General features: G+C 40.5%; 1 protein-coding gene across 2 annotated transcripts in view; it reads right to left on the bottom strand.

Annotated features, from left to right (window-relative positions):
• Positions 1-726: 726 nt before the first annotated feature.
• Positions 727-26,228, bottom strand: part of ADAMTS9 (ADAM metallopeptidase with thrombospondin type 1 motif 9) — a 186,558-nt gene continuing 161,056 nt past the window's right edge. For both annotated transcript variants that reach the window (XM_061618724.1, XM_061618725.1), the window contains exons 31-40: positions 24,917-25,087; positions 14,695-14,889; positions 12,087-12,219; positions 11,112-11,206; positions 10,505-10,599; positions 10,270-10,403; positions 9,172-9,263; positions 7,546-7,650; positions 5,635-5,729; positions 727-4,685 (exon numbers count right to left, since the gene is read on the bottom strand). In XM_061618724.1, coding sequence (XP_061474708.1) covers positions 5,640-5,729; positions 7,546-7,650; positions 9,172-9,263; positions 10,270-10,403; positions 10,505-10,599; positions 11,112-11,206; positions 12,087-12,219; positions 14,695-14,889; positions 24,917-25,087 — 1,110 coding nt within the window. In that variant the 3' untranslated portion in view covers positions 727-4,685; positions 5,635-5,639. The remainder of the gene's footprint in view (positions 4,686-5,634; positions 5,730-7,545; positions 7,651-9,171; positions 9,264-10,269; positions 10,404-10,504; positions 10,600-11,111; positions 11,207-12,086; positions 12,220-14,694; positions 14,890-24,916; positions 25,088-26,228) is intronic.

Here is a 26,228-nt window from a genome sequence, read left to right as displayed (position 1 = left end):
GGGCTGAAGGCCAGCAGGGGCAGGGGAAGGCAAAAGTGGGCAAAGCAACAGAGGTAACTGCCCTTTGTACAGAAACAGTATACCTCTTTTCATCCAGACAAGCAAGAGGCACTGTTACAGTTCAATGACTCATTTCAGCCACAAAAAGCACTTGAGCACATGGAACAGGATTGGTGAGGTGCATGGCCTGGGAGAGTCCCACATAGACAGGTCTGGGAGCATTTAGCATAAGGTTCCCCACCTCATTATCTCCCCTTCCCACATTTCTATCTGTATATTGATTTGCCATTCCTCCTACTGGCCCAACCACATCCATGAATCCTGATTCCTATCTTGATGTCTGAGGGGGGCAGCAGTGTGGCCACACTTCTGCTTTTACATCTGAGTGCCCTATAAACATGTGAATAAGGCTTCTCTCTGGGCCCAATCTACACTATATCCCAGAGAGAGAGGACAAGTCAAGCAGAGGTTATCCCTTCTCCTTGCTTTGACTGAGCAAGTGAACTGGCAGCAGGACCAGCTAGCTCCAGAGATTGGTGTGGACCTTCAGCTGGAACATGGATCTTGGCAGGTGCCCAGGCAATCTGTCTTTGATGATGACCCCGATTATTTCCCGGATAATCCTGAACCAGTGTTGCCTGATCTTCTTTTGTTTTCTAGGAATAAATATGTCCCCTAGAAGATTTGACAATATTCTTTTAAAAATTCATTTTATTAATCCCATGTGTACATTGTATTTTGTCTCTAGGATAGCACACAGGCAATTAAGGGTGATGCTGGTAAACAAAGGAAGATCACACAAATGTAAAACACCTTTTTGTATTCTTTTTGATGGTCCAAATGAAAGAAATAATAATAATAAAAAAGAAAGAATGAAGCAAAATAACAAAAGTGCTTGCAAGAGTTATTTTCATAAAAAATAACGGCATTGGTACAAAAGATCAATAATTATGTATTTACTTTACAAGAACTGTCGAATCATTCAATGGTCCTCCTTTTGTAAAAAAACCCCATCAGTCACACTAAAAAGTAGTATCTTAGCAACAATTTCCCTATATTTCATTTCATAATTTTAAGGCTTTTTCTTTGCACTGTTGATAGCCATTATGCTACTTCATGATATAAAGGAATGTATACACTGTTAAAAAATAATATTTCTTTGTATAAATATTCAGTCACTTCATTACTGAAAAAAGCAAGCAGATTGAAATTTTCTAAGTATCAATTAAGCACCATTGTCTTTGTCCTAATGCTTATAGTGCAATTTTACCTTTTCCCTACAGAAGATTTTTTAAGGATGAGTGGTGGTTTTTTTTAAAATCACTACTCCTTTAAACTACTCATGGGTTTTCACAGAATGTACTTTGAAATGGTATTTTTGGCATTTCCTTTAAAAATTACACAAACTTTGTAAAATGCATTCTTAAAGCAAAAAAATGTATCTAGCCTGTATTAGCCTGCCTATGAATTCATTCAGTTCTTGTGATATCTATACTAAAATGATGTATGTATTGCTACCTGTGGAGCCAATGACGTGCAACTTCATTAATCTGAACAACTAAAAACGAAAACTTTTAGAAAGAAGTTCAGATAATGGGTGTGAACATATGAAGCTTCCTTGCAATGTACGGATTTATTTAGCCCAATATTGTTTAATATTGTTTACTTAGACTGGCAGCAATTCTTTAAGGAAGCAGTCTTTTTCAGCTGTTACTACCTGAGATTCATTTGAGTGGAGATATGAGAGACTGTACCCAAAATCTTCCGTATGCAAAGCATATGCTTTACTACTGAGCTATAATATCTCCCCTAAGATTTCTGCCTGGAGACATATGAACCATTATGAAGCTGCCTTACATTAAAACCATTCATGTATCTGGCTCAATACTGTATACTCTGACTAGCAGTAGTTCTCCAGACTGACCTTATTAATGCAAAGCATGTGCTCTGCCGCTCAGCTGCTTTTTACACACAAGATACTGGCATGCAATTACACAAGGAATGTGGTGGCACAGTTTTGCTTTTAAAGCAGTTAGCAAATTGAAATCTATGTAGTTAAGTTTATCCTTTACATTTACTGGTTTCTGAAGCATGTGTGTGGTGGAAGGGGAATCACAACTTTATCCATAGGTGACTTCTCTACACATTGGCCTTGATCCAACTGCAATTGTGTTGAAGCAGTTGTCTTCCCCAAGTGTCCCTGTGCCAGGCCAGGATGAAACAGTGACTGATTTCCCCACAGGAAGCCTTGCAACACTAAGCTTCTTTTATAGCATCATAGAACCTTAGAGTTGGAAGGGACCTCAAAGGTCCACTTATTCAACCTATGCTGGTGCAGGAAATCCTGTACTACATCACCTCTGCTTAAAAACCTCTAATAAAGGAAAGTTCACCACTTTCCGAGGCAGTCTATTCCACTCTCAAAAGAGTCATTCCATCAGGAAATTCTTCTGAATGCCTACACTTTTTGTTGGAATTTGAATCAATTGGCTCAAGCCTTACCCTTTGGAGCAACGGAAAACCAATCTGCTCCATCATTTATGTCATGGCCTTTCAAATATTTGAAGTAGCAGCGCCCTAACTTTGAAATGCCTCCCCCCACCCCTGAAAGGCTCAGCTGGTGCCTGCCTTGTTGTCATCCATGGTCGGAGGCAGTATGCTTCTGAATATCAGTTGCTGGAAAACACGGGAGGGGAGAGTGCTCTTGTACTCAGGTCCAATTTACAGACTTCCCATGGGCATCTGGTTGGCCACCATGTGAACAGGAGGCTGGACTAGATGGGCTACTGGTCTGATCCAACGGGGCTCTTCTTATGTTCTCAAAAATGGCCTATTTTTGCCAGGTTGAGCAGTTTTCTTTGTGGGGAAGACTGAGGCAAAGTAGTAATGAACGGCTCTGCCTTCTCTGTCGCCTGCTAACATTTCTCCACATAGCAGACCTACCACTTCCTTGTTCTTCCTGTTGTTCCAAACATAGCCCACCGCCCCACCCCCAATTTTTGTTATTTTTAACATCTCTCACCAGCTTAAGCGGATTCTGAAGTTTAGCTTTCCTGGCGTTTTCCCTACAAGCTTTGGCTATTTGTTTGTATTCGTCTTTGGTGCTTCTTTTTCTTTTCTTTAACTTCCTTCTTCTTGGCCCTCTTTCTAACTGCTGGAGCCCCAATGGAGTCTGCTTCCCAGCCATGAGTCAGGACGTTGGCTGGGGATTGAAAAGAAGAGGCTCTGCCTCCTCCAGGAGAAGCAAGGAGATCATCTCCTGGCCTTGGAAGGTAGGGCCATTCCCAGTCTTGATGACCACCTCCACTTGAGGAGAGAACTGTTTCTCTATCATCATGTCTGCCACAGGACCCCAGGACAAAAGATTTTTGTGCACGTTCTTGGTCATACAGGAGCTCTCAGTGTTGCCCCTTGCAGCCTGAGAGTACATCCCAGAATAGGGGTTCCCAAACTATGGTATGTGGACCATCTGTGGTCCGCAGGCTATATTCAGGTGGCCTGCAATGTGTTGGCATTAAATATTCATATTGATTTTTTAATTGTATTTTTATTGCTTCTTTTATTTCTTATATTCAGTTTGAATTCTATGGAATTCAAAGTGTAATACCATAAAATACAATGTAAGAAATAAAAGAAATAAAAAATACAATTAAAAATCACACAGCACCTAGCACAGTGCATTATAATTGCTACAATAGGCAGAAAAACGGTTAAGTGATCCACCAAGACGCTCAGCAATTTTCAAGTCGTCTGTGGGGAAAAATGTTTGGGCATCACTGCCCTAGAACACACCTGTAGCTGCACACTGTAAGCTTAATAGTGGCAGGCAAGTCTTCTACTTACAGATCTTGAAGAAGGAACCCTTTATGAACTTCTGAAAATAAGAAAATTCACTTTTAAAAAAATCACTGCCTCACACTAAACATTTGAACCCATTGTCAGTTTACCATAAGTCACTTACACATCCTCCACTGCTATGTAGTGTGCCACAGGATTCCGCTTTTAAAGCCGAGCAGATGTTAATAATTATAATGTTAGCACCAGACCAGTGGCTGGTAGCACTGGCCAAAAGAGGTCATATTGGTAAAGCTACTATATCATAATGAGTATTCATGGAGTCCCCGCACAGCACTGGTTGCCTTGTGAGTTTACTAATACTAATAAATACTCATACTACTTATCTCATGAGAAAAAACTTCCTCATGAGAAAAAAATACGATTCTAAAATGCCAAAAATACCCCAATGCAAACCATTTAGCACCTTACAAAGTTCAGTGCAGCCTGTAACAAGAAGAGAAATTACTGACTGAAAGTAAACAATTGAGTACAGTGACAATAAAAGTATCACTTTTGTCATAATGCTACATATAATGTAGAGTACGTAAAATGCAGTGGTGCGACTGCAAGGTTTTTAAATTTAAAACAAACAAATAGGGTAAGTAGCCTTAACATAAACATTTTACGTACAAAAATATTAAATCAAAAATAAATAATTCCAGACATAAATATTATACTTTACAACATTAAGAATATATATATATATATTCACACACACACACACACATGGGTACACACACACACACATTCAGATGCACACAGAGAGGAAGAAGTACAAAAATGGAAGGCAGAGGTATTGCTTCATTATCCTTCATCTGACTCGCTTCAGTTCCCGGCATTCAGAAGCCCTGAGAATTAAAAACATAATGGAGAGTTCTCATCTCTACTTTCAGCACCACTGATGTGTTTAAAAGAAAAGCACAATCCATCCCGTTACAGGAGCAGCCAGCTGCACATTAAGGAATGCAAATAGGCCTTGTTGGGCCAAATGCTTTTAATTGCCATTGGAACAGTAATTTCCTCAAGAGAAAGTCCTGATGTCACCAAATCACCTTTGTGCTATTTCTCTTCAACTCTGTATGCTAATAATTCTGCATGAACTGCACATATTCATGAGATTGGCAGATATTCTCCCAAACTTGGTGGGAAGTTTGGGAGCCACCAAGATTGTGGGAATGGCTGCAATCCCACATAGCTGTCTAAGCGCATGCACTTCTGATTGGCATGGGACTATTTACACTCAGTTGTGTAATGAACAAGCCCAGTGACTACTGTATGAAAGGAGTTCAGTGATGCCACTGCACAAGTGAATGCTAAATTACCCATGGAGACACAGTAACTTAAGCTCAAGCAAGGACCCAGCTTGTGGCAAGAGGGGCAATGTAGGATTGCACCAGCTGTCTTTTGAGCACAGAGACTTTTCAGTTACCAGAATGCTGTTTTGTGACATTGTTAGCCTGCTTCTTTTCCTCTCTCTTCAACAGTTCAGAGCAAATTGCATTTTTTTCTCTGTGCAGGCAATGTAATAGCACTGGTTGTTGCTGTCCAATTGTGTGAAGGTTGGGACTAAGTTCCATTATGGCATTGTGCTAGAAACTGGGATCATTATACCCAGTTGCCTGAGATTAGCTGCTGGCTCAGTGCACCATAGTGTTGGGCTGTGAGGTTATGATGCAAAGCCTGTTTACTTAGAATGAAGTTTCACAGCAGTATGTTCCTGATTTGGCACCAGATTATTACCACAGATATTCCAATGTAGTGGTTTTATAGCAGTAAAATCCACAAATTAGTACTTACCATTGCTACAACACTTGTACATCGAGGCCAGTTCCAGATGATGGAGTACATTTTCCACAGTAACCACCACATTTCCCTATTACTTTGGTACCATCCTTTAAGTAAAATCACAAAGAATGTCTCAGAAGAAAGTAAATGCAATCTTTCATGATCCAACTTTTGGAATCGGAATAGAGCTGCAATCATAAACACAATTCTAGAAAGCAAATCCTATTAGATACAATGGAACTTATCTCTGAATGAACATGTATAATGTGACAAATACTTGCTTTAAAACTATTTAGTTAGTTAGCAATGAGAAAAAAACCAATTACCTGATACTCAAGACAAAAAATGCAGGAACCCCACACCCAACATATAGTGATTTCCTTCCCAATATTTCATAATATTCTGATATAAATTAATTTCTAAAATATATAAAGCAACACACCCTCTCTTCCACAGTTCAGTAGATATCAAACTTTAGATCTCTGACCAATGCAATCTATGCTAACATACATAAAATCACAGGAAAATCTTCTGCACCCCCGTGGGGCTCACAGCTTATGCTACCTTTGCATGTTCTACATTCAAGAGCAGTAAAATATGTCAAAGACGGACCAAGTTGAACACAAGACTTCCCAGTCCTTTCTGTTGTTGTTAAGCTGTGGTATATGAGCTTTCTGTGCTTAATACTATTGATCTGTTGCTGCTAGTACCAGCTTCTATGAGCATCTTTGCTCTCTTATTCTCCTGGTACCTAAACTTCAAGAGCTATAGGTGAGCCAGGTAAAGTGATGCATCCTACATCAATTGCCTCTTACTGTCTGCTTTAATTTGGTCAGTTGGGACTCTCTTGGTCTTTGTGCTCAGTACTCATCTCAGTTGCTTTAGATTTATTGGTGAAAAGTTCCCTTCTGCACTGTTCCTTTTAAGATGAGCCTAATGGCTTTTATTTTTCACTTGTCCTGGCTTCTCCATTTTAATAATGGCAGCTGAGATTGCAAGTGGCTCAAGCACGCTACCAGTTTTCTTGCTTGAGATGCCAGCGCAGTGCAGCAAGCCATTAACTGCAAGGTAAACACATACATTCTCTGGACCATTTATCTTCTGTGGTTCTACGTGCTTGGAATTCTGTCCGGAACTAGAAGGTGGCACAAAATTGGATTCTTGAAAATATCAGGCCAAATAGTCACATTAATTGGTGTGATGTGTTCAAAATGGCCCTGGGCATGAAGTATGAAAGCCAGCTTGGAAAGGTGAAGGTCCTTGTTCTGACAAAACTCTGTGAACTGCCTTGAGCAACTCGCTATGTGCTGCCTCAACTTCCTGCTTATCAGTGAAATTCGCTGAGTGGTTTGGGGCAGCTTAGCCTTGTCCAGTGGGCATTATAAGGATAAATTATTCTGTACAATTATTGCATTTTGTGAGCTGAAAAGTACTATAGAAGTGGTAAATATAACTAAATAAAGTGCTCTTGCATGTATTTGGCTCCACAGAGATGGGGGAAGGGGTAAAAGGACAGACTTTACACTCAAAAACCACAAGCACTGGAAAGTAATCTATTTATGACTTTATTATGCTCAGTAGCACTGTTAGAGCAGGCTCCCAAATGCATACTTCCTGAGGACTCAGGCAACTAATTAAAGAAGTGTCTGCACCACTTGCACAGTGTTTTTAGCTTCACGGTTAAGCAGACCCACTAATTAATTACAATAATACAGATCAACTTGAATTTACTCCAATCTGTGGCTCTAAACCCACCAATTACAGACCATGCTTCACAGTTCTTACGTTTTACATTAGAGTTCAAGAGGTTATTTTAAACTCTCCCCCCATATTTACAAGACATAAGAAGGTACACTACAATAAGATGTGGTAGGTCAACAGGTATAATGCGGCAATTGGATTGAACATAATAGTTTTCCTTACTGGCGATTTTATAATTTCGGAAACTGCATAATTCCCTTGAGAAAGCCATTTTGATGTTTGTGTTACCGACAGGCCAGTTCCAGAGAGGTTGATGCTAAAGTGACCCTTAAAAATGGAAAAGGATATGCATCAGATCATACACGTTTTCCAAAATGAATGCTACATACCAAAATCCATGTTTTCTGGGGGGAAACAAAGAAAAAGAAAATATTCTGAACAATGTTATTCTCCATCACTGCAACACTCCCCCCCCCAAAAGCACAGTGTCATTCTAACAAGATCTCCCCAGCAATGTTTTCGATTGTTCCAAGCCCTCATCGCGATTAGCACATACTGTACAAATCACAGCAGGAGTGAGATTAAGCATTTCTTCTCGTTTGCAGCTTTCTGAGAAAAGGTTGTTTTGCTGTAGATCGCCAGCTGAGGGCATTCTTGCCCTTTCCCTAGCAATGTCTGCTGCTTATTGGAAAAAACCAAGCAGTTCTTTTCCACATATGACTAACTGAAGAGACATATTTTCTTTTCCCCTTTTTAACCTGAATGGGGGCTTTCAATCTTTTATTTTGTAACATGTGCTACGCTTTTGTTTGTTCAATGAAACAGACCCATATTTACAACAAAAGAAGTGGGTCTTTGTGCGGTGCTCTCTAACTTTAAAAAGTAACATGTAATCACAAATACACCTAAATGGCTTAGGATCATGAAGGACCACTTGTTCCCACGTGAGCCACCCCAGATCCATAGATCTTCTTTCAAGATCCTTCTCTAGGTCCCTCTGCAATCTGAACTGAGGCAGGTGATGACAAAAGGTAGGGCTTTCTCTGTGGTCTTTGGAATTTCTTCCCAAGAGAGACTTTCTAGGGACCAATTTTGAGATCTTTTCATATGGTGAAGATTTGCTAGTGCTTTTTAGGTACGTGTTTCTACCCTGCTGACTCTGGGTTTGTATAGTTTTAAGACTCTCTTTTTTAGTGTTCTTTTTAATGTTAAGGTCGATTTCCTTTGTTTTAATAGTATGCAGCGTGGTAAGCGGCGGTAACGCAGCCGAAGCTCTGCTCACGGCTGGAGTTCGATTCCAACGGAAGGAGGAAATCGAATTTCCGGTAAAAGGGGTCAAGGTCCACTCAGCCTTCCATTTTTCCATGGTCGGTAAAATGAGTACCCGGCATATGCTGGGGGGTAAAGAAGGTCCGGGGACGGAACTGGCAATCCCACCCCATATATATGGTCTGCCTAGTAAACGTCGCAAGACGTCACCCTAAGAGTCGGAAACGACTTGCACTACAAGTGCGGGGACACCTTTACCTTTTTTTAATAGTACACAGTAAACTGTTGATTTAATTGTTAGCTGCCCTGAGAATGCTTTGTGGTTAAAAGGGTGGAATGTAAATACATATAAAATAATTTAATAAATTAAATAACAAAAACACTGTTTTAAAGATCATTTAATAAAGGGAAATTATTTAAAATAGAATACATGTACATGCTGACAAAAGGAAGTGCTACATCAAGAGGGGCAGAATAGTACAGTGGTTGGAGTATGACTGTTTTGCTCAAGAGCAATTCGCATAATGCTGGAATATAACAAATGGAACCATATCTTGAGAAATATGATTGTCAAGATACCTGTGGACACTTGGCTGCACTATAGCAATCCCCAGCAGTGGCAAAAGGTACAGGTCGTCCATCAAGTGTTTGTGCAAACTGTAAATCGGTTGCTGTGAAAAAATATTTGATAAAAACCAGAGAGACAAAGGGAATGGAACAGTGGGAAAAAGAAAGAAAAACCAAATGCAGTATTTGATCCTTATTTAATATAGTACACCTGCCTATATACATTTATCTTGTGAATCCACCGGGATCCTCCCTGAATAACAATGTTGACAATTAAATGTGCAAGTCAGCATAACATGTGTATATATTAAAACTGAGGAATAATTCTGTGGGACCATTTACCTCTAAAGATGCAGGGCGTCAACCTTTTAACCATAAATTTACATGGAGGAAATGTGCTCAAGACCACATGGACACTGCTGGTATTGATATGTCTCTATTTTTTAGATCATGTTTGACATCTTAGGACTGCAGCAGAGGACTGAATCCAGAAATTCTTCTCAAGTTCCTTTGGGAATAGCATAAATGGGCCTTGGATTTTGTCCTACTATGTATAAAGAGCAACAGCCTAATCCATTTGGCCTAACTCAAATTCCACTTCAACCCTTCAGGATGTGTGTCTTGGTTCAACTCTGGCTGGAATAAAAATAAGCTACATTGCTGCTGCCTGCCCTCTATGATTTCCAGAGGTGCTTGAATCTGAAGGGAGATGCAGGGAGACTACACACCTTTTACCCTGAGAGCATATCCTGCCACTGGACAAAAAGGGGGTCACATAAGAAGCAAAACTTGCATGGCAACTTTAAAGATTTTAATTTTGCATCTGAGTTCAGAAGAAGAAGGAGCAGAATGAGAAAAGAAGACGTGAGCGAATGAATTTAGTAACAGGAAGATATTTTTTTTCTTGTTTGAACTGAAGAAACTAAAGAGAAATCCATTATTGTGGTTTTAAACTACACTACAATTCAAGTGTAAGGTACTATAGTATAAAATGTGAACGCAGGCAATGCAAGGACGTTACCCTCTAGATTACCCTAGTTTTTACACTGGAAATTACACCCAACAATAAAAACAAAAGCATTCTGATGGTAAAGCCCTGTTGTTACTCACTTATTATCTGCATAGTGTTCAGGTCCAGCCTTACTTTGCTGAAGGTGGAAAACCCAGCTGCTGTGTAATCTTTCCTACATTGGCAATCTTCTCTTCTGCTTCCATTATATGGACATTCAGTCGGGTTATGTAATCTGAATAAAAAGAAAGCCCCTTTTCGACTCATGACAAGAAATATAAAACCAGGAAGAGAAAAAAAACCATCACCAAATACAGAGGAGGTAGTCATTCTTACCTATAGCTGTATACTTCTGAGAAATTCTCTGCATCACCATTTGCCAGAGTCACATACTCCTTCGGCCTGACAGATTCCATGCCAGCACAATAAATCTGAAAAAAAAACAGGCCATCAATTTCATCAAACATCTAATATTATCTACTAAGTGAATGACCAGGAAATCAGAAGATGGAAAATACACAGGCAGAAGTTACAAGACACCAGAAATTAATTATATTTTCTAAAAAAAACCCACACAAATAAATGCAAAATACAAATGGGTCACAAAATGCAGTGCAAGTAAGTAAAATCCAAAGGATTAATCACACACACACTCACACACGCACACAGGGAAGGGAATCTTGCATTTCCCCCCTCAAAAGTCTAGAAATCAGAGGCCAAATGTACTGGACGAACACTAGAGGAGTTCTAATGACAACAGTGCTTCATATGGAATGCACTGTTTCCAAAGAAGGGATTATAATACTACAAGCAACAAAAATCTGGCTGATTTTAGATCTTGTGGAAATGTATCATGGATAGATAATCTCCGAAGCTGTCTGACCTCTGAAATATCATGCAGCCCTGGAATTCTACGAAATACACAGACATGGCTGAATCATACCTTTAAGGGCTTTCCTTTAACTTTAAGGTAATATTCTCCATCATCTGTGACAACTTTGAGCCTTTTTACTTCTTTGCAGCTTGTTGGTAATTCACCTAAAATAAAGAAGTGTTAGTAACTTAACCAGGAAAGGAATGATTACGCATCAGTCTTTTTAAAAATTAAAAATACAACATTTCACAATGCAAACTCCAAACAGCTCATTGTTCCAATAAAATATTTCTGTGTCTCTAAAATCTGCAAACTTCTTGATTGGCTAGGGAGGATATTGAAAGCCCAAAAAAGTGTGTGTGGGGGGTAGAGTGGTGGTGGGGGATTGGCTACAAAATAGTAATCAAAACAAGCAGTGCACAAAGGTAGATTTTATTCTAAATTGATGAGGACTCAGCATCAGGAGCTGCAGTGGAACCCCCCACCCCAAACCACAAAGGTAATGTCAGAAGAGGCCTTGCATGCTGTGTAGAACAGATCATGCAGAAACAATGGCTCCTATTGCGGAGGGTCTGTGACATTATTGGCAACAAGCAATGTACCTCTTGCTTTCCTATACCTGCAACATTTTATGACCTTTAATTTTTTTAAGTCTTGCTTTTTAATTTTTGTGTGTGATCTTGAACAGCCTCTTGATGCACCACTCAAGTGGAGGAGTAATGTAGTTTGAAGGAACACATTTATGATGAACACCAGCAAGATTGCTCCCTCTCCTTTCAGCAGCGGCCTAATAATTTTTAAAATGTGGCTTTTTTAAACGTAGTTCTCTGCAAGGCAACTCCTGATTGAAAAATGAAACAAAACACCCCCAAACCCAACAGCGGTATCTAATGAGAGCATACAGCTATCCACCTTCAAAAGGCTTCATGGCATCCATTCAGTGGGGATTGAAATATAGAGCTACTGGGGCTCAATTGGTACCAGAGATGCTATAACATTAAGGGGAATGTTCAGATTTTAAAAATAAATTCCAAAGGCTCTTACAGTCATGTATATTGTGGCATGCCCTTCTTTCTTCAGGTTTCAGATCATCAAGGCACAAGAGGCTCACTTGGTCATTGTTTGTAAGGCACTGGACTGACCGGTGCATTATTCCAATTCCACAACTCACTGAACACTGGAAAACAAAGGAAACAAGTTCATTTCCACTGTAGGGACTGAACACCTCTGAAAGAAATTAGGGGAAGATGGCACACTTTCTAAAATAAAGGGTTAACCAAAATAAATAGCAAGGAGGGCATGTCTACAACAGCCTCTGCCATCTATATTTCTTACTATCTTTTTTGTTCTTCTTGATTCCAAACTAGTCTTTGTGCATAACCTGTACAGCTGTGTGAAGATTAGGATGCTATTTTAAAAACAAACATGTAGCAGAATGAATTATGTACATGGATAGCTTTGTGTGTAGTAGGACTTAAAATAGTACAAAATAAAAATGGGATGGAGTAGAGCCCCCCCCCCCCCGTTGTATGCTGATGTTCCTTCTTGGTGCAAAAACAGCACATTGCCATATAATTATTACTATGTGTATATGTGTGATACGTGTTTTTCAAATAGATTTACTTGCTAGTAGGGTTATTGCTGCAGCTACTTATGCTTAGGTGCAACAAAGTACCATTTGAAAGAAGGGAGTTTTGGAGGAAACCTAGTACCTCTTCAAGTAAAATTGATCATTCTGCAGAGAAACCCAGAAGTAAACTAGATATCAAGACTGGCAATTAGGGACATGTATAAGATTGCATCAGCTGTTTGCAATACGTTCAGGAGAAATAATCTGCAAAATAACAAACAAATCCAGCTAGTGCATACATAACCCAGTTGATGAGTAAACTTTTTGGGACTGAAGTGCTACTAAGTTAACACTTCTCATTACAGCATCAACATGAATAAGAGAATACGGTGCCTTTAATTTTAAAGGTTTCTGTGATGGGCTTTGCTAGCCTAAAGCATTGGTAGTTGTGTGTGTGTGGTATAAGAAGAGTCTTGGACCAATTCCCATGCCATCTCAGGCAGGCATCTCAATCCCCTGATATTTCCAAACCAATCATTTGCTTTCAACAGCTGATGGGCACAGAGTAGCCAAAAAACTCTTGGCATCTCAGTATGCTCTATAGCCATGATCTATCCTGTCCCCAACTTACCTGCTGCATCAAGCAGCCCCTCCCCTCATCTGTCCTCAGCAGCTAACCTACACAGCAGCTGTTAGTTGTGTCAAGTATCAGAGACCTCAAGCAGCCTAACTTACTATTTGCTTCCTGAGTCCAGGTTATGGGTGCAAAGGGACTAGAAGCCTGGCAAATCTATTTTACTCTAGTGGAAATATAGCTTGAAGCCCATTCTAAAGTCACCTCTGTATCTAGGGCAGACATAATTACCACAAGGAAAGGACTACAATTCACTATTTTACTTGTTCAGTACAAAGGGCTAACTTTTTCCCATCAGAAAAATGTAGAGTAAAAGCCATGTACAACAAAAAGTGTGAAGCCAGGTGAAAATCTATCTTAGAAATATGAAACTCAGACTCTGTTGGAAAGGCTTTTTTTCTAAAGTCATATGGGCTGGATTTTATTTTTGTTTTCAAGCAATACAAACAATTGGTCACAGCAAGATTAGATCCTTCTGAACTCCAAACAAATGCTACAGGCTCTCTATCATGAAAAGTTAGTTTTAAATGAAAAGATCTGTATGTGAATGTAGGTTTTCCAGTAGTAAAATCCCATAGTTCCCAGCAACATAGGACCACCTAATAAAGCCATTTTGGTCTGAAAATGCTTCAGTTAGCATTAGTTTATTTACTGTTGTCCTGGTCTTCTTTCCTTCTTCACTGAGTCTAACAGTGGGGATCCTCTGGCCCTCAGGCCTAATTAGGCCCTTCTGGCATCCTAATTTGGCCCACAAAGCCATGCCCAGCCATATATGACATCAGGTGTGGGACAGGTAAAGGCTCAACTGCAAAGAATAACTACAAAGTCTTAAAATCTGCCTTTTAAATGTCATGAGCAAAATTTGCAATTTTGTAAGCCACCCAATCAATGCAGGTTGAGCAGTGGATGAAATATAATGGATTTTGATGAGCAAGTCACATTCCTCCTTTGTCACAGGCACAAAGAGTGCTGGGCTCTGGTTGACAACATGAGACACTAGGTGGACAATAAAATGAACAGTGAAGGGTTAATTTATGAGGCAACATAGAGCTATCCTTGACAGACAGAGGTATATTGAGTGTTGAGTGTTGAGTTCTTTTAGGGCAGAGGTGGAGAGCCTGTGGATCACTGAAGTTGCTGAACTACAACTCTCTTTATCTCTGCCCACTTGGAGTCCCACAACATCTGGAGAGCCACAGGTTCCCCACCCCTGCTTTATAATCAGGGGCAAAGGAGTAAATTTAGATCTGAAGGGTTGTGTTAGATTTCCCCGACCCTCAATTCCTATTGCCTCTTTAAGGGTACCTCTCCTTTAAGACAAATAACCATATTTTTCTATTTTTGCCTATTCTTAGGACAGGGCTACACATTAATATTAATAATAATAATAATAATAATAATAATAAAATTATTAATAATAATAAAAAGGAGTAAGATTAGAAACATACACTTCCCCAATTTCCAACTCTCCATGATGCCAAAACTGGGCACTCGCCTAGATAGCATGACTGCACATTTGGTGGTTGTGTGCCTGGACAGTTGACTGTGTTCTGATAACCGTACTCATAATGATCCTTCCCAGTGTAAATTTCGCTGCAGGAAACCAGTCTTTGCTTGTAGCCTTTGCCGCACGTTACAGAGCACTGCAGGGGGAAAAAATCAAAGTGTTTTGGTAATGCTCTAGATGCTCAATGTAAGCTCTCGACAAAGGACTGAATGACCTCCCCTTTAGTCTTTTATCTACCTGCAAAAGCCCTGAGTATACTACGCACAGGAGGGATCCAGCACTTCCCATTGCCCCCTTCCTGCCCTTACCCACATCCACCTCTGTTATTTAAGGCTCTACCTTGTACCCCAGTCAGCACCTCCCCTGAATCTCTGATTGATTTCCATCTTCCTCCTCTTGAAGTAGGCTCTTAAGATAAGATAGTGAAGGATCAGAAATAAATTATCCTCCCCTCGCCTCCCAAAGCAAGTTTCCAAGAGAAGACAAAGCACTGTCTCCAAATGTGCTCTCCCCTCCTTTCCCCAGTTCAGGATTCCCAGTATTTTATCTCTGTGATACAGTCTGAAAATTAAGAGTGTGCCAAAGAGATGAAAGAGAGTAACAGTGTTTCCAAGCAGAAATTTGTTGTGTAGTAGGTGCTGCTCGTGCAATGTCCACATGACATGGTTGCCATCTAAATACCAGCCCTTACTTCTCTTTTTTAAAAACTAATAATCAGGATTTCATCTTACTGCAGATTTTTTTAAAAGTAAAAATTGTGTGTTATACACCCACACTGCTGGTGTGGAAGATTGGTAGCACAATATTTTGGGTGGGCAGTTTGTCACGTGTGATGATGTTTTGGTGCGCAGTCCTTATCACCATACCCTTACTTCTGTTTGTTCCTCACTTGAGCACAACTTAGTCATTTTGTTTTCAGCAGCCCAAATGATACGAATATACCTATTTTCCTAATTGCTGCATGTTGAAGGCACATCGAAATTTTAATAACCTAGTGTAGAGGAGTTATTCTCTCAACATGTCAAAACATGTGGGGGATTACCTTGGAGACTATAATTGCAGGACAAACATCAGGATTTAAAAAAAATGCAGAGGTTTTGCACAAGAGCTTTTAATCAGAATTTTAGTATAGTTAAATACATATTCCGTGCTGTTATAATCTACAAATGTACGCACGCACGCATGCACGCACCCCCCCTCTTTTACATTTTAAGGGGGGTTGAAACTATTATGTGTGGCCATCTAAGAGTATATTTCCCCACATTCCTGTTGTGAGGAATATATTACAAGTTACTGCTGGATCAGATATCCTGTGGTTTCCCTATAGCATAATATCAGGGAATATATGGGCCACACACCATAATCTGCAAACAATCCTGCACAGGAAATGTTTCCAGGGGATGTCAAACCAAAGTAAAACAAAGTGGTTGCAAAAGGAGCAGGTGAGGATTTGACTGTAACATTAAAAAAGGAAAAGGTATTTTCCTTTACACACGCCTCCCCTATTTCTGCAGCAATGCCTAAGAAGAGCTTGATTCATATCTTTGGAAAACAGTTTCATGTACATGGGAATGTCTCATTGACTTAAATTGAAGTATGACTATGTTTCCAAGACTGGAACTATGATGACTTAGAGAAAAGAAAATGCTACGGATATTTGCTTTGGTGCCATGTGGGAAGGGCACCATGTCTGGTAAAGGGCCAGAAAATGGAGGGAACTTGCAATGGTCAAGGAGGAATCTCTGTTCACCATCCTACCCTGTTCTATGCTCTCTACCAACACTTGTATCTCATTCTGTCATTTTCCTTATTTATTCCTTTGTTGCTCGATTCCCTGCCCACCCAGACTTTGAAACTAGAGTAATTAAGGAATATTATGCAAAATCTACCTGTTCTGGATAATTTATTCAGGGAGTTCTGGCAGCATTATTTAGATTAGTAGTGCAGAACGGAGCAAGGAATTTCAGAAGAAAATCACCCTGTGCTTTATAGACTACAGCAAAGCCTTCGACTGTATAGATCATGAAAAACTGTGGAATGCTTTAAAAGAAATGGGGGTGTCACAGCATCTGATTGTCCTGATGTGCAACCTATACTCTGGACAAGAGGCTACTGTAAGGACAGAATATGGAGAAACCGATTGGTTCCCAATAGAAAAGGGTGTGAGACAGGGGTGTATTTTATCACCCTATTTGTTTAATCTGTACGCAGAACATATCATACAGGATTGGACCAAGATGAAGGAGGTGTGAAAATTGGAAGAAACATCAATAATTTAAGATATGCAGACGATACCATACTCTTAGCAGAAACCAGTAATGATTTGAAACGAATGCTGATGAAAGTTAAAGAGGAAAGCACGAAAGCAGGATTACAGCTGAACGTCAAAAAGACTAAAGTAATGACAACAGAAGATTTATGTAACTTTACAGTTGACAATGAGAACATTGAACTTGTCAAGGATTATCAATACCTTGGCACAGTCATTAACCAAAATGGCGACAATAGTCAAGAAATCAGAAGAAGGCTAGGACTGGGGAGGGCAGCTGTGAGAGAACTAGAAAAGGTCCTCAAATGCAAAGATGTATCACTGAACACCAAAGTCAAGATCATACAGATCATGGTATTCCCGATCTCTATGTATGGATGTGAAAGTTGGACAGTGAAAAAGGCGGATAAGAGAAAAATGAACTCATTTGAAATGTGGTGCTGGATGAGAGCTTTGTGCATACCATGGACCATGAAAAAGACAAATAATTGGGTGTTAGAACAAATCAAACCAGAACTGCCACTAGAAGCTAAAATGATGAAACTGAGGTTATCATACTTTGGACACATCATGAGAAGGCATGATTCACTAGAAAAGATAATAATGCTGGGAAAAACAGAAGGGAGTAGAAAAAGAGGAAGGCCAAGCAAGAGATGGATTGATTCCATAAAGGAAGCCACAGACCGGAACTTACAAGATCTGAACAGCGTGGTTCATGACAGATGCTCTTGGAGGTCACTGATTCATAGGGTCACCATAAGTCATGGTCGACTTGAAGGCACACAACAATAACAAGTGCAGAAATATAGCTAGCTCTTCCGTTTAAGGAACATACATGCAATCATCACTCCTCTGATAATCCAGCTTTGGGATATAGGCAGACCCATAAAAATGTGGAATGGTCAGCTGGCCAAACCTCATACTTGCACCAAATATCTGCATGCATTTTCTTTTTATGATTCAGCTCCATTCTGCTCTTTAATTTTCCTTTTTCTGCTAGGTCAGCAATAGCGCTGTCATTTCTTTCTAAGGCTTTTCCAGGTCTGAAATGCTTCTTCAAATGATGCAGATCAGGATCACCTGTTCCTTCTGCGCTCAGCTCTGGCAACCATGGAAAGCAGTTGATTTCTCTTGACAGGTATACTCAGTGTTGTGGGGCATAACTGCCAGCTCAAATTTGTTCAAAAAGTATGAATCTGATCTTCATATTTACGAGAACAAATTGTTATTTTTAGTTGTAAGATAGCCCCTTATTCTCCTGTCTCTCTTGTATTGATTTTTGTTTCTTTAAGAACTGGAACAATTTTGCGCACCTCTACTGAATATAAACTACAGGAAGCTCAATGTAACCCTTGCTGCTATCATTTCCCCATCCTGACCTGCATGAATATGTGCTTAAATTAGAGTAGCAAGGTCTCAGTTACATAACTCTAACTACAATGAAGATTCACTGAGAAAAAGGGAGAGGAAGGGGGAAGAAGGACAAAAAGAAAGATACATGTGATAGAATTAGGTGGCAGTGAGGCTACCAGGGAACCATTTTATTTTCCCCGGACCATACTAAAGTCTTGCAGATGTTTCCAGTTCTAGACAACACATTTTAGGAAGGACATTGAGAAACTGGGGCACATCCTGAAAAGAATGGCTAGGATGCCAAAGGGTTTGGAAACAAAGTCCTATGACAACTGGTTGAAAGAGCTGAGTATGTTTAGTTTGGAAAATGGAAGAACAGGAGAGGCATGATAGCTATATCTGAGGGGCAGACTTGTTCTCTGTTGCTCCAAAAACTAGAACTAGAACTAAGAGGTGGAAAGGGCAGGGAAACAGATTTTGGCTAAACATTAGGAGAAACTTCCTAATGGTAAAAGCGGTTCAGCTGTGGAACAGACTGCCATGTGAGATGGTGAGCTCTCCTTTGCTGGAGGTACTTGAGGCTGGACAGCCATCTGTCAGAGATGCTATAGTTGGATTCTGCTCTATTAAATGGGGGTTCGACTAGTTGATCTCCAAGATCCTCTCCAACTCCATGATTCTAATCTATGTGTATTTTGTTCCTTATTTTGCTTGTATGTTTTCTGAATTGTCAGGCTTGTCATCTTCAAATGGCACACATTTTGCCTTTTGAGAATGTTGGAGATCCATGTTTCCTAGAGGAGGTCCAGAGTATCACCAAAACATCCAGACATACTACCCAGATTTCTACAAAGACTCTTCTATTTCTTGAGCATAATGTAATTCTTCACAGGCAGATAGCTAAGCATTTTCAGAGCCAAGCATTACTGCGGTAGGATCTGTGACTTTTATTTCCTGATAAGGCAGGGTGCAAATGCTAGCTTGAATCATGTTAGAAGAAAGGAATAGTACTGTTGGATAATAAAGGACAGAATCTGCAGTTCTTTTCTAAAATCAGAATAACTGACCTGCAAATAATACCATTATGTATAGCAGATCATGTAATTGACAGGTAAAATGATAGCTATCAGTCTCTACTTGTCATGATAGCTGTGCACTAACTCCAATATCAGATGCTTTACTCGTCTAAACACCAGTGTGTTATCATGCTCACATTCAGTTTGTGGTCTTCCCTTAGGTATCTGGTTGGCTAATGTGGGAACAGATTGTTGGACTACATGGGCCTTTGGGGTCTGAGGCAGCAGGGCTCTTCTTAATCTAGCTGTCATCTCATTTCAGCCAGTTCAAGCTTTAAGAGGAGACTAAGAACAACTGAGGCCTCTGAAATCTTTTCTGTACAAGTATGCTGCCGTAGCCACTTGCCGTACTTTGCATTCTTGCTCTGAATCTGTTTCAGTCAATGAGGCCAGGGGTTTTTAAAAAGGGGGACATAAAACGATGCTGGAAGATAATGCTAAGACAGATGGATCAGTTCCAAATGGCTTTGTTTCTAATCCTCATACCTGTGGAGAAAAATGCCAGTTTGATCTATAAAGGCCTAAATGGCTTGGACTGTACATTCTATAAATTGCTTCCATCTCCATGCTTAGTACAGGCTCCAGTTCTTTGTGGGGAGGCATGCTCTTGGATAATGTGCCTTCCTTGAGTGGGCCCACCTCTTTCTTGTAACTCTTACTGCTGCCATTTCCATACAACCACATAATTTCCCACCGGGAGACCAAAGAAAAACAAGAATGCTGTTCCATCTCCTCACTCTTGTCATTGCTTGAATGCTCAAAGAGGACTGAGGAACATGAAGAGACAGCAAGAGGGGAACAGCAGGGGGATCCAGGAGACGGCAGTGTAGGCCTTTGACAGTACCAAATTATGCTTGTTGGAAGTGGGGCAAGAGCAACTTTATTGTTGCTTTAATGTTGTATTTTTATATTTGTGTCTATTTTTCTTTGTAAGCAGCCTTGAAGGCCTTTGGCTGAAAGGCGGGGTAGAAGTAAATTTAATAAATAAATAGATAAAACTCCTGTTTTGTTCTTTTGTTTGTTCCAGAAGGGAGATAGAGTTAGGGTCCTCCAGATGGATAGGCTTGATTACCTTTACCCGTGATGCTCTGACTGACTTCCTTCCATTGTTAGACTGATACGTCTTAAGGGAAGCTTACCTGCCCCTCCTCCTTCTGCCCTTTTCTCTCTTCTCTTCTTCGACTGTCTGAGAGAGAGGAGACACCTTTGTCTCTGCTCTCTCTCTCCTAGCCATGAGGGCAACTCCCAAGCCTGGGCGTTGCGCCTCCAACTTAGTTAGTTAGTCAGAACTAGGTATGCCTTTCTATCTACTATGTATTTCTATAAATAAAGTAGCTTTTCTTATTTTACAAAATCTTAAGTCTCAGTGATCTCAATGCAGGGTAAAAGCCTGCTTTCTTAGGTCAACGCACACACTGGCACACACTCATTTCAGACCGCTGTTGTTCTCTGCTTAACAAATATACAAATTTACACAACACAAGGGTTATGGAAGCCCAGTAAACTAAGCTGAATTGCAAGTTGTGCCTAAAGCTAAAAAGGCTAAATACTGTGTGTGATTTACAAAAGAAATCAACAAAAGGGAAACTTTAAGTTAGAGAAAGAAAAGCAGAACAAAAGATAGGAAAGGATGTCTGAAGTATCAACACTTGAGAGATGCATCTCAAGGCTGGAGAAGGATAATTATGCAGTGTGGAATATTCGGTTCACTGCAATCCTTGAAGGGGAAGATTTAAACGGGATCCTGACTGATGCTGAACCCTCGTCAGACGATGAAACTGCTACAGCATCCTGGAGACGTAAGCATGCAAAAGTGAAGTCTCTGCTCATTTCTGCATTATCAGATGAGGCACTAAATGTTTGCGTAGGATGTAACAATGTAAAACAAATGTGGGAGAAGCTACAAGAAATATATAATAGAAAGTCTAAGAATCACGTCATGTACCTTTACAAGGAGTTGTTTTCTCTGAAGGAGACTGCTGAGAGAGGCAGCCTGAATACACATATTCAAAAGTTTACAAGGCTGCTTGCTGAACTTGAGAGATGTGGGAAGGGCCTGGCTGATGATGAAATGAAAAAGGCACTACTCCTGAGCTCTCTCCATGAGTGTCATAAATTAATTTCCTGTGTGGTAGAAAATTCTGACCAAAACATGAGTCAGATCATATCATATTTGAAGGACCAAGATTTTAAAGAGAGACAAGAAATTCTGTTGGAGCAGGCAAACCTTACTATGGGCAGAAACAAGCAAACAAAGAATAGCAGTCATTGCCCAAATCAACAGGAGGGCAAGGGACAGAGAAGGAAGTTCTGTTTCATATACAGATCTCCAAACCATCTTCAAAGGGATTGCGATAGGTGTCAGACAGCAACAAAGCCTGACTTTAAACAAAGGCAGACTGAAGTGAGAGAAGCCGCTGGGCAGAGAAAGGCAAAAACAAAGGCGTCTAGTTACCATGTATCTGGTGAAAGGAAAGATGATTATAAAAACAGACTTTTAATTGGTTCATGATCCACCTCACATCTTGTAATTAATAAAAACATGTTTAAAAGTTTTAAAAGTCACAAGCAAAAAGTGTTAACAGCATCTGGACAAACGTTCCTTTCTCAAGGAACAGGCATAGTGAAACTGCTTTGCAAAACACCAGAAGGAGAAAGGGAGCTTGAACTTAAAAACTGCCTGTATGTTCCAGATTTTAAAGACAACTTAATAAGTGCTACTAAGATAATGGAACTGGGGGGTGAACTTTATAAGAGTGGAGAATTTTGCCACGTTCTAGATGAAGGAGGAATTTGTTGCACTGCAAGAGTGAAAGATGGACTTTTACATTTAGAATACCTTGAAGCTATGCATGCAGATGTGGTCAAGGAAACCTGTAATTCTGAATGTTTGCATATTTGGCATAGAAGAATGGGACATGCGAACTTAGCCAGAGTAACTGCTCTAGAGAAAGAGAATTTGGCTAGAGGCATTAAAATGGGACAGTGCAAATGTACAGAGAAATGCGAGTGCCGTATAAAGACCAAGAGTGTGAAACCAAAATTTCCTAAGAAAAGTGAGAGGAAAACCAAAAGTCCTCTAGAATTGATTCACACAGATCTTTGTGGACCAATGAAAGTGCCATCCCAGGGTGGAAATATATGCATGCTGACTTTTATAGATTACTATTCCAGGTATACTACAATGTACCTACTAAAAGAGAAAAGTCAAGTACTTCAAAAATTGAAGGACTATGTCAGGATTGTGCCAACAAATTTGGCAGAAAGCCACAGATCATAAGATCTGACAATGCAGGAGAATATATGTCCAGGGCTATGCAAGACTTTCTCCGTGAGGAAGGCATAGAGCACCAGACTACAGTTGTCTACAACCCAGAACAGAATGGGGTCGTGGAACGAATGAACATGACCCTTGGACAAATGATCCGTTCCTTGTTGGAAGATGCACAGTTACCACAAAAGTACTGGGGAGAAGCTGCGGTCACTGCCACCTACCTGCAGAACCAACTTCCTGCATTTGCAACCAACAAAATGCCATTTGAACTATTGCATGATAGGACACCAAGCGTGTCTCACCTTTGTGTATTCGGGTGCAAGGCTTTTGTGCATATCCTAAAACAAAAGAGGTCAAAACTTGACAACACTGCCAGGGAAGTAATATTCATTGGATATTCTTCAATGCAGAAGGGATACAGAGTAGTAGATCCCAAAACTGGCAAAGTTGAAGTATGCAGAGCTGTTCACTTTGATGAAGGAAAGTGCGCACACTGAGCAGAAGGGGCACCACGCCAAACAGATGACAGTGAAAAGGAAGAAGAAGCTGAGTTATTCTTCCACCACAGAAAGTATAACAATAATATACCTGCAGAGGAAGGCGAGGAATCTGAGCCAGAAGAGGTGACAGAGCCAGAATAGGCAACAGAGCTAGAAGGGGCAGCTGAAGTGCCAGCACCCAGACGCTCTGAATGCACCAAGAGAGGTGTACCACCAGAGAGACTTGCTTACCTTGTGAGAGATGAACTTCCAGAACCAGAGACCTGGAAAGAGATTGAAGCCTTACCCAAAGCTGAAGCTGAGAGGTGGAGGCAGCCAGCCAAGGAAGAGCTGAAAGCTCTACACAAAAGTAAAACTTGGACACTGACCAAGCTTCCTCAAGAAAGGAAAGCTGCAGGCTACAAGGGGAAATTCAAGAAAAAACCAAATGCTAAAGGAAATGTTGAGAGATACAAGACAAACCATCAGAAAAAGTCTGTATATCAGTACTGTTACCAGGCCAGATGTGGTGGTAGCCGTGGGATACCTGTGCAGAAAAACCAGCTCGCTACCCCAGAAGGACTGGGAAGCAATCAAGGATGCAACAGACTCTTGGAGTCAGAAGGGGTAAGTTCACGCACCAAGCGCATAGACGTGAAGCACCTACCTACCGCAGAGGACTACTCAAGATGGAGTATTGTCCAACAGAAAACATGACTGCAGATGCTCTCAAGAAGGCATTGGGCAAACTCAGATATTGCAAGCTGTGAGACAAGATGAACCTCGTGGGCTGAACCAAACATTCATTGAGAAGGTGTGTGGGAAGTGGGGCAAGAGCAACTCCTATTTTGTTCTTTTGTTTATGTTCCAGAAGGGAGATAGAGTTAGGGTCCTCTAGATGGATAGGCTTGATTACCTTTACCCGTGATGCTCTGACTGACTTCCTTCCATTGTTAGACTGATACATCTTAAGGAAGCTTATCTGCCCCTCCTCCTTCCACCCTTTCCTCTCCTCTCTTCTTTGACTGTCCAAGAGAGAGGAGACACCTTTGTCTCTGCTCTCTCTCCCCTGGCCATGAGGGCAACTCCCAAGCCTGGCCGTTGCGCCTCCAACTTAGTTAGTTAGTCAGAACTAGGTATGCCTTTCTACCTACTATGTATTTCTATACATAAAGTAGCTTTTCTTATTTTACTAAGTCTTAAGTCTCAGTGATCTCAATGCAGGGTAAAAGCCTGCTTTCTTAGGTCAACGCACACACTGGCACACACACATTTCAGACCGCTGTTGTTCTCTGCTTAACATATATACAAATTTACACAACAACAATGCTGACCCCTTTCTTTCTTCATTGCAACTGTTAACAGATGGTGATTTTTTAAACAATATCACCCATGAACCATATCTGAATGGCAAAGGCACCCCACAGTTATGGAACTCCCTTTGGGAGTATAACCTGAGAGATCATGTTACCTAATTTTTCTGTTTCCCCCAATTCATACTTTGCCTTTCATAAACCCTTTTTTTGACAAACAAAATAACCAGCATAAAACAATATTTTGCAGAACCCCAACAATTTTAGCTCTTACAGAAAATTAAGGAGCATTATGTAAAACTGCCTGATTTGCATATATTGTTCTTGCCATTCTGAGTGGTTATGATTGATTAGAGTACAAAAAATAGCCTCCCTTTTTTTCCCTTCCCACAGACATACCTCTGACCAGTCACCTGTAATCCAAATGTACTCGCATGGTGGCAAGTTGCAGGTTTCAATATCAGGTGGCCTCTTGCTTGAATCACAGCGAAGGCCGTCAGCTTCTTGCATATTTTGATCCATACAGATCACTCTGCGATATCTGGAGCCTTCACCACATGTTTTGCTACACTGTCAAAACAGACATTAGAAAGAGAGATTGGTGACCTTGTGGCAGAACTGATGTGGCTAGAAGTAAGGCCAATGATGGGACAAATGTTGGCTGTTAGAGAGAGCCTCCTCTCATTGTTTCATGAGTCTTTTTTTAAAAAAAATCTATTGTTTTTAGGGATGTACTAGAATTCCGTCCAATTCAGATTTGTTACAGAATTTTCCACTAATTCACTTATTTGCTATAGTTATATAGCAAACTACAGCCACCAAAGAAAGAACAGTGTCCACAGTCCAGACTGTAAAAGTGACAGTGGAGGTGAAACACATTGTATTTGAAAGCTACTAATCAGCTGGGCTGCTTCATGTATCGGGCTTGTCAAGTGTATGTATGTGGGCCAAATGGGGAGGCCTAATTAGACCTGCAAGCCTGGAGGCTCCCTTCCTCTGCTTTAGAGAAGCCCTAGGTGGTTAAAGGCCAGAATTTGCACCTTGAATTAGGTCCAAAGACAACCAGATAGCCAGTACAACTCTTTCAGCACTGACAAGATGTTGTCCCTCTGGGAAGCCCCCATTTACTACAAGGTCACACATTTTCCCCCAGCTGACGTTTTCAGCCATCTTCAATGGCACCCCATGCAGAAAGGCATTTTAAACAATTAAATAGAGCCGAAGGAGCACAATGGAATTCTACAAGGGCTGTAAACAAGAGGATGGAAAACTGAACCAGTAAGGGACAGAGGTTCATATTTAAGCATTAATGAGGATGTAGCCTTGTTTCCACCAGGCTTTTTGTGTCAGTTTGGATTTATTACCAGCTGGCTTAATTCAGTCTGTACCTCATCTCTCAATAAGTAAGTTGAAAACTATTTCTATGGCAGACAAGGTGCTTTTTTTTTTTTCCAGTTTATCAGTCCAAAAAAAGAAAAGGTGGGGAGAAGGAATGGCTGGGAAAAGAGATATAATGGACCAAGTTTTAAAAGTGTGCAAGATCTGGGACTGTCATTTATGATTTTTTAAGAGGAACAATATGTTAGGGATTTAAAGCTTTTTTAAAAAGACATTCCTTGAAGTCTGTTCTGTCACATGGCAGAGATTTGCAGAGAACAGCCACAGACACACACGCTCAGACAAAACCGTCACAGGGGGAGCCTGGAAAGCT

Source organism: Rhineura floridana, chromosome 3 (genome assembly GCF_030035675.1).
Source record: "Rhineura floridana isolate rRhiFlo1 chromosome 3, rRhiFlo1.hap2, whole genome shotgun sequence".
In the NCBI taxonomy this organism is placed as follows: domain Eukaryota; kingdom Metazoa; phylum Chordata; class Lepidosauria; order Squamata; family Rhineuridae; genus Rhineura; species Rhineura floridana.
The sequence above is the reverse complement of the archived record's forward strand: the minus strand, read 5'-3'. Positions and strand labels throughout refer to the sequence as shown.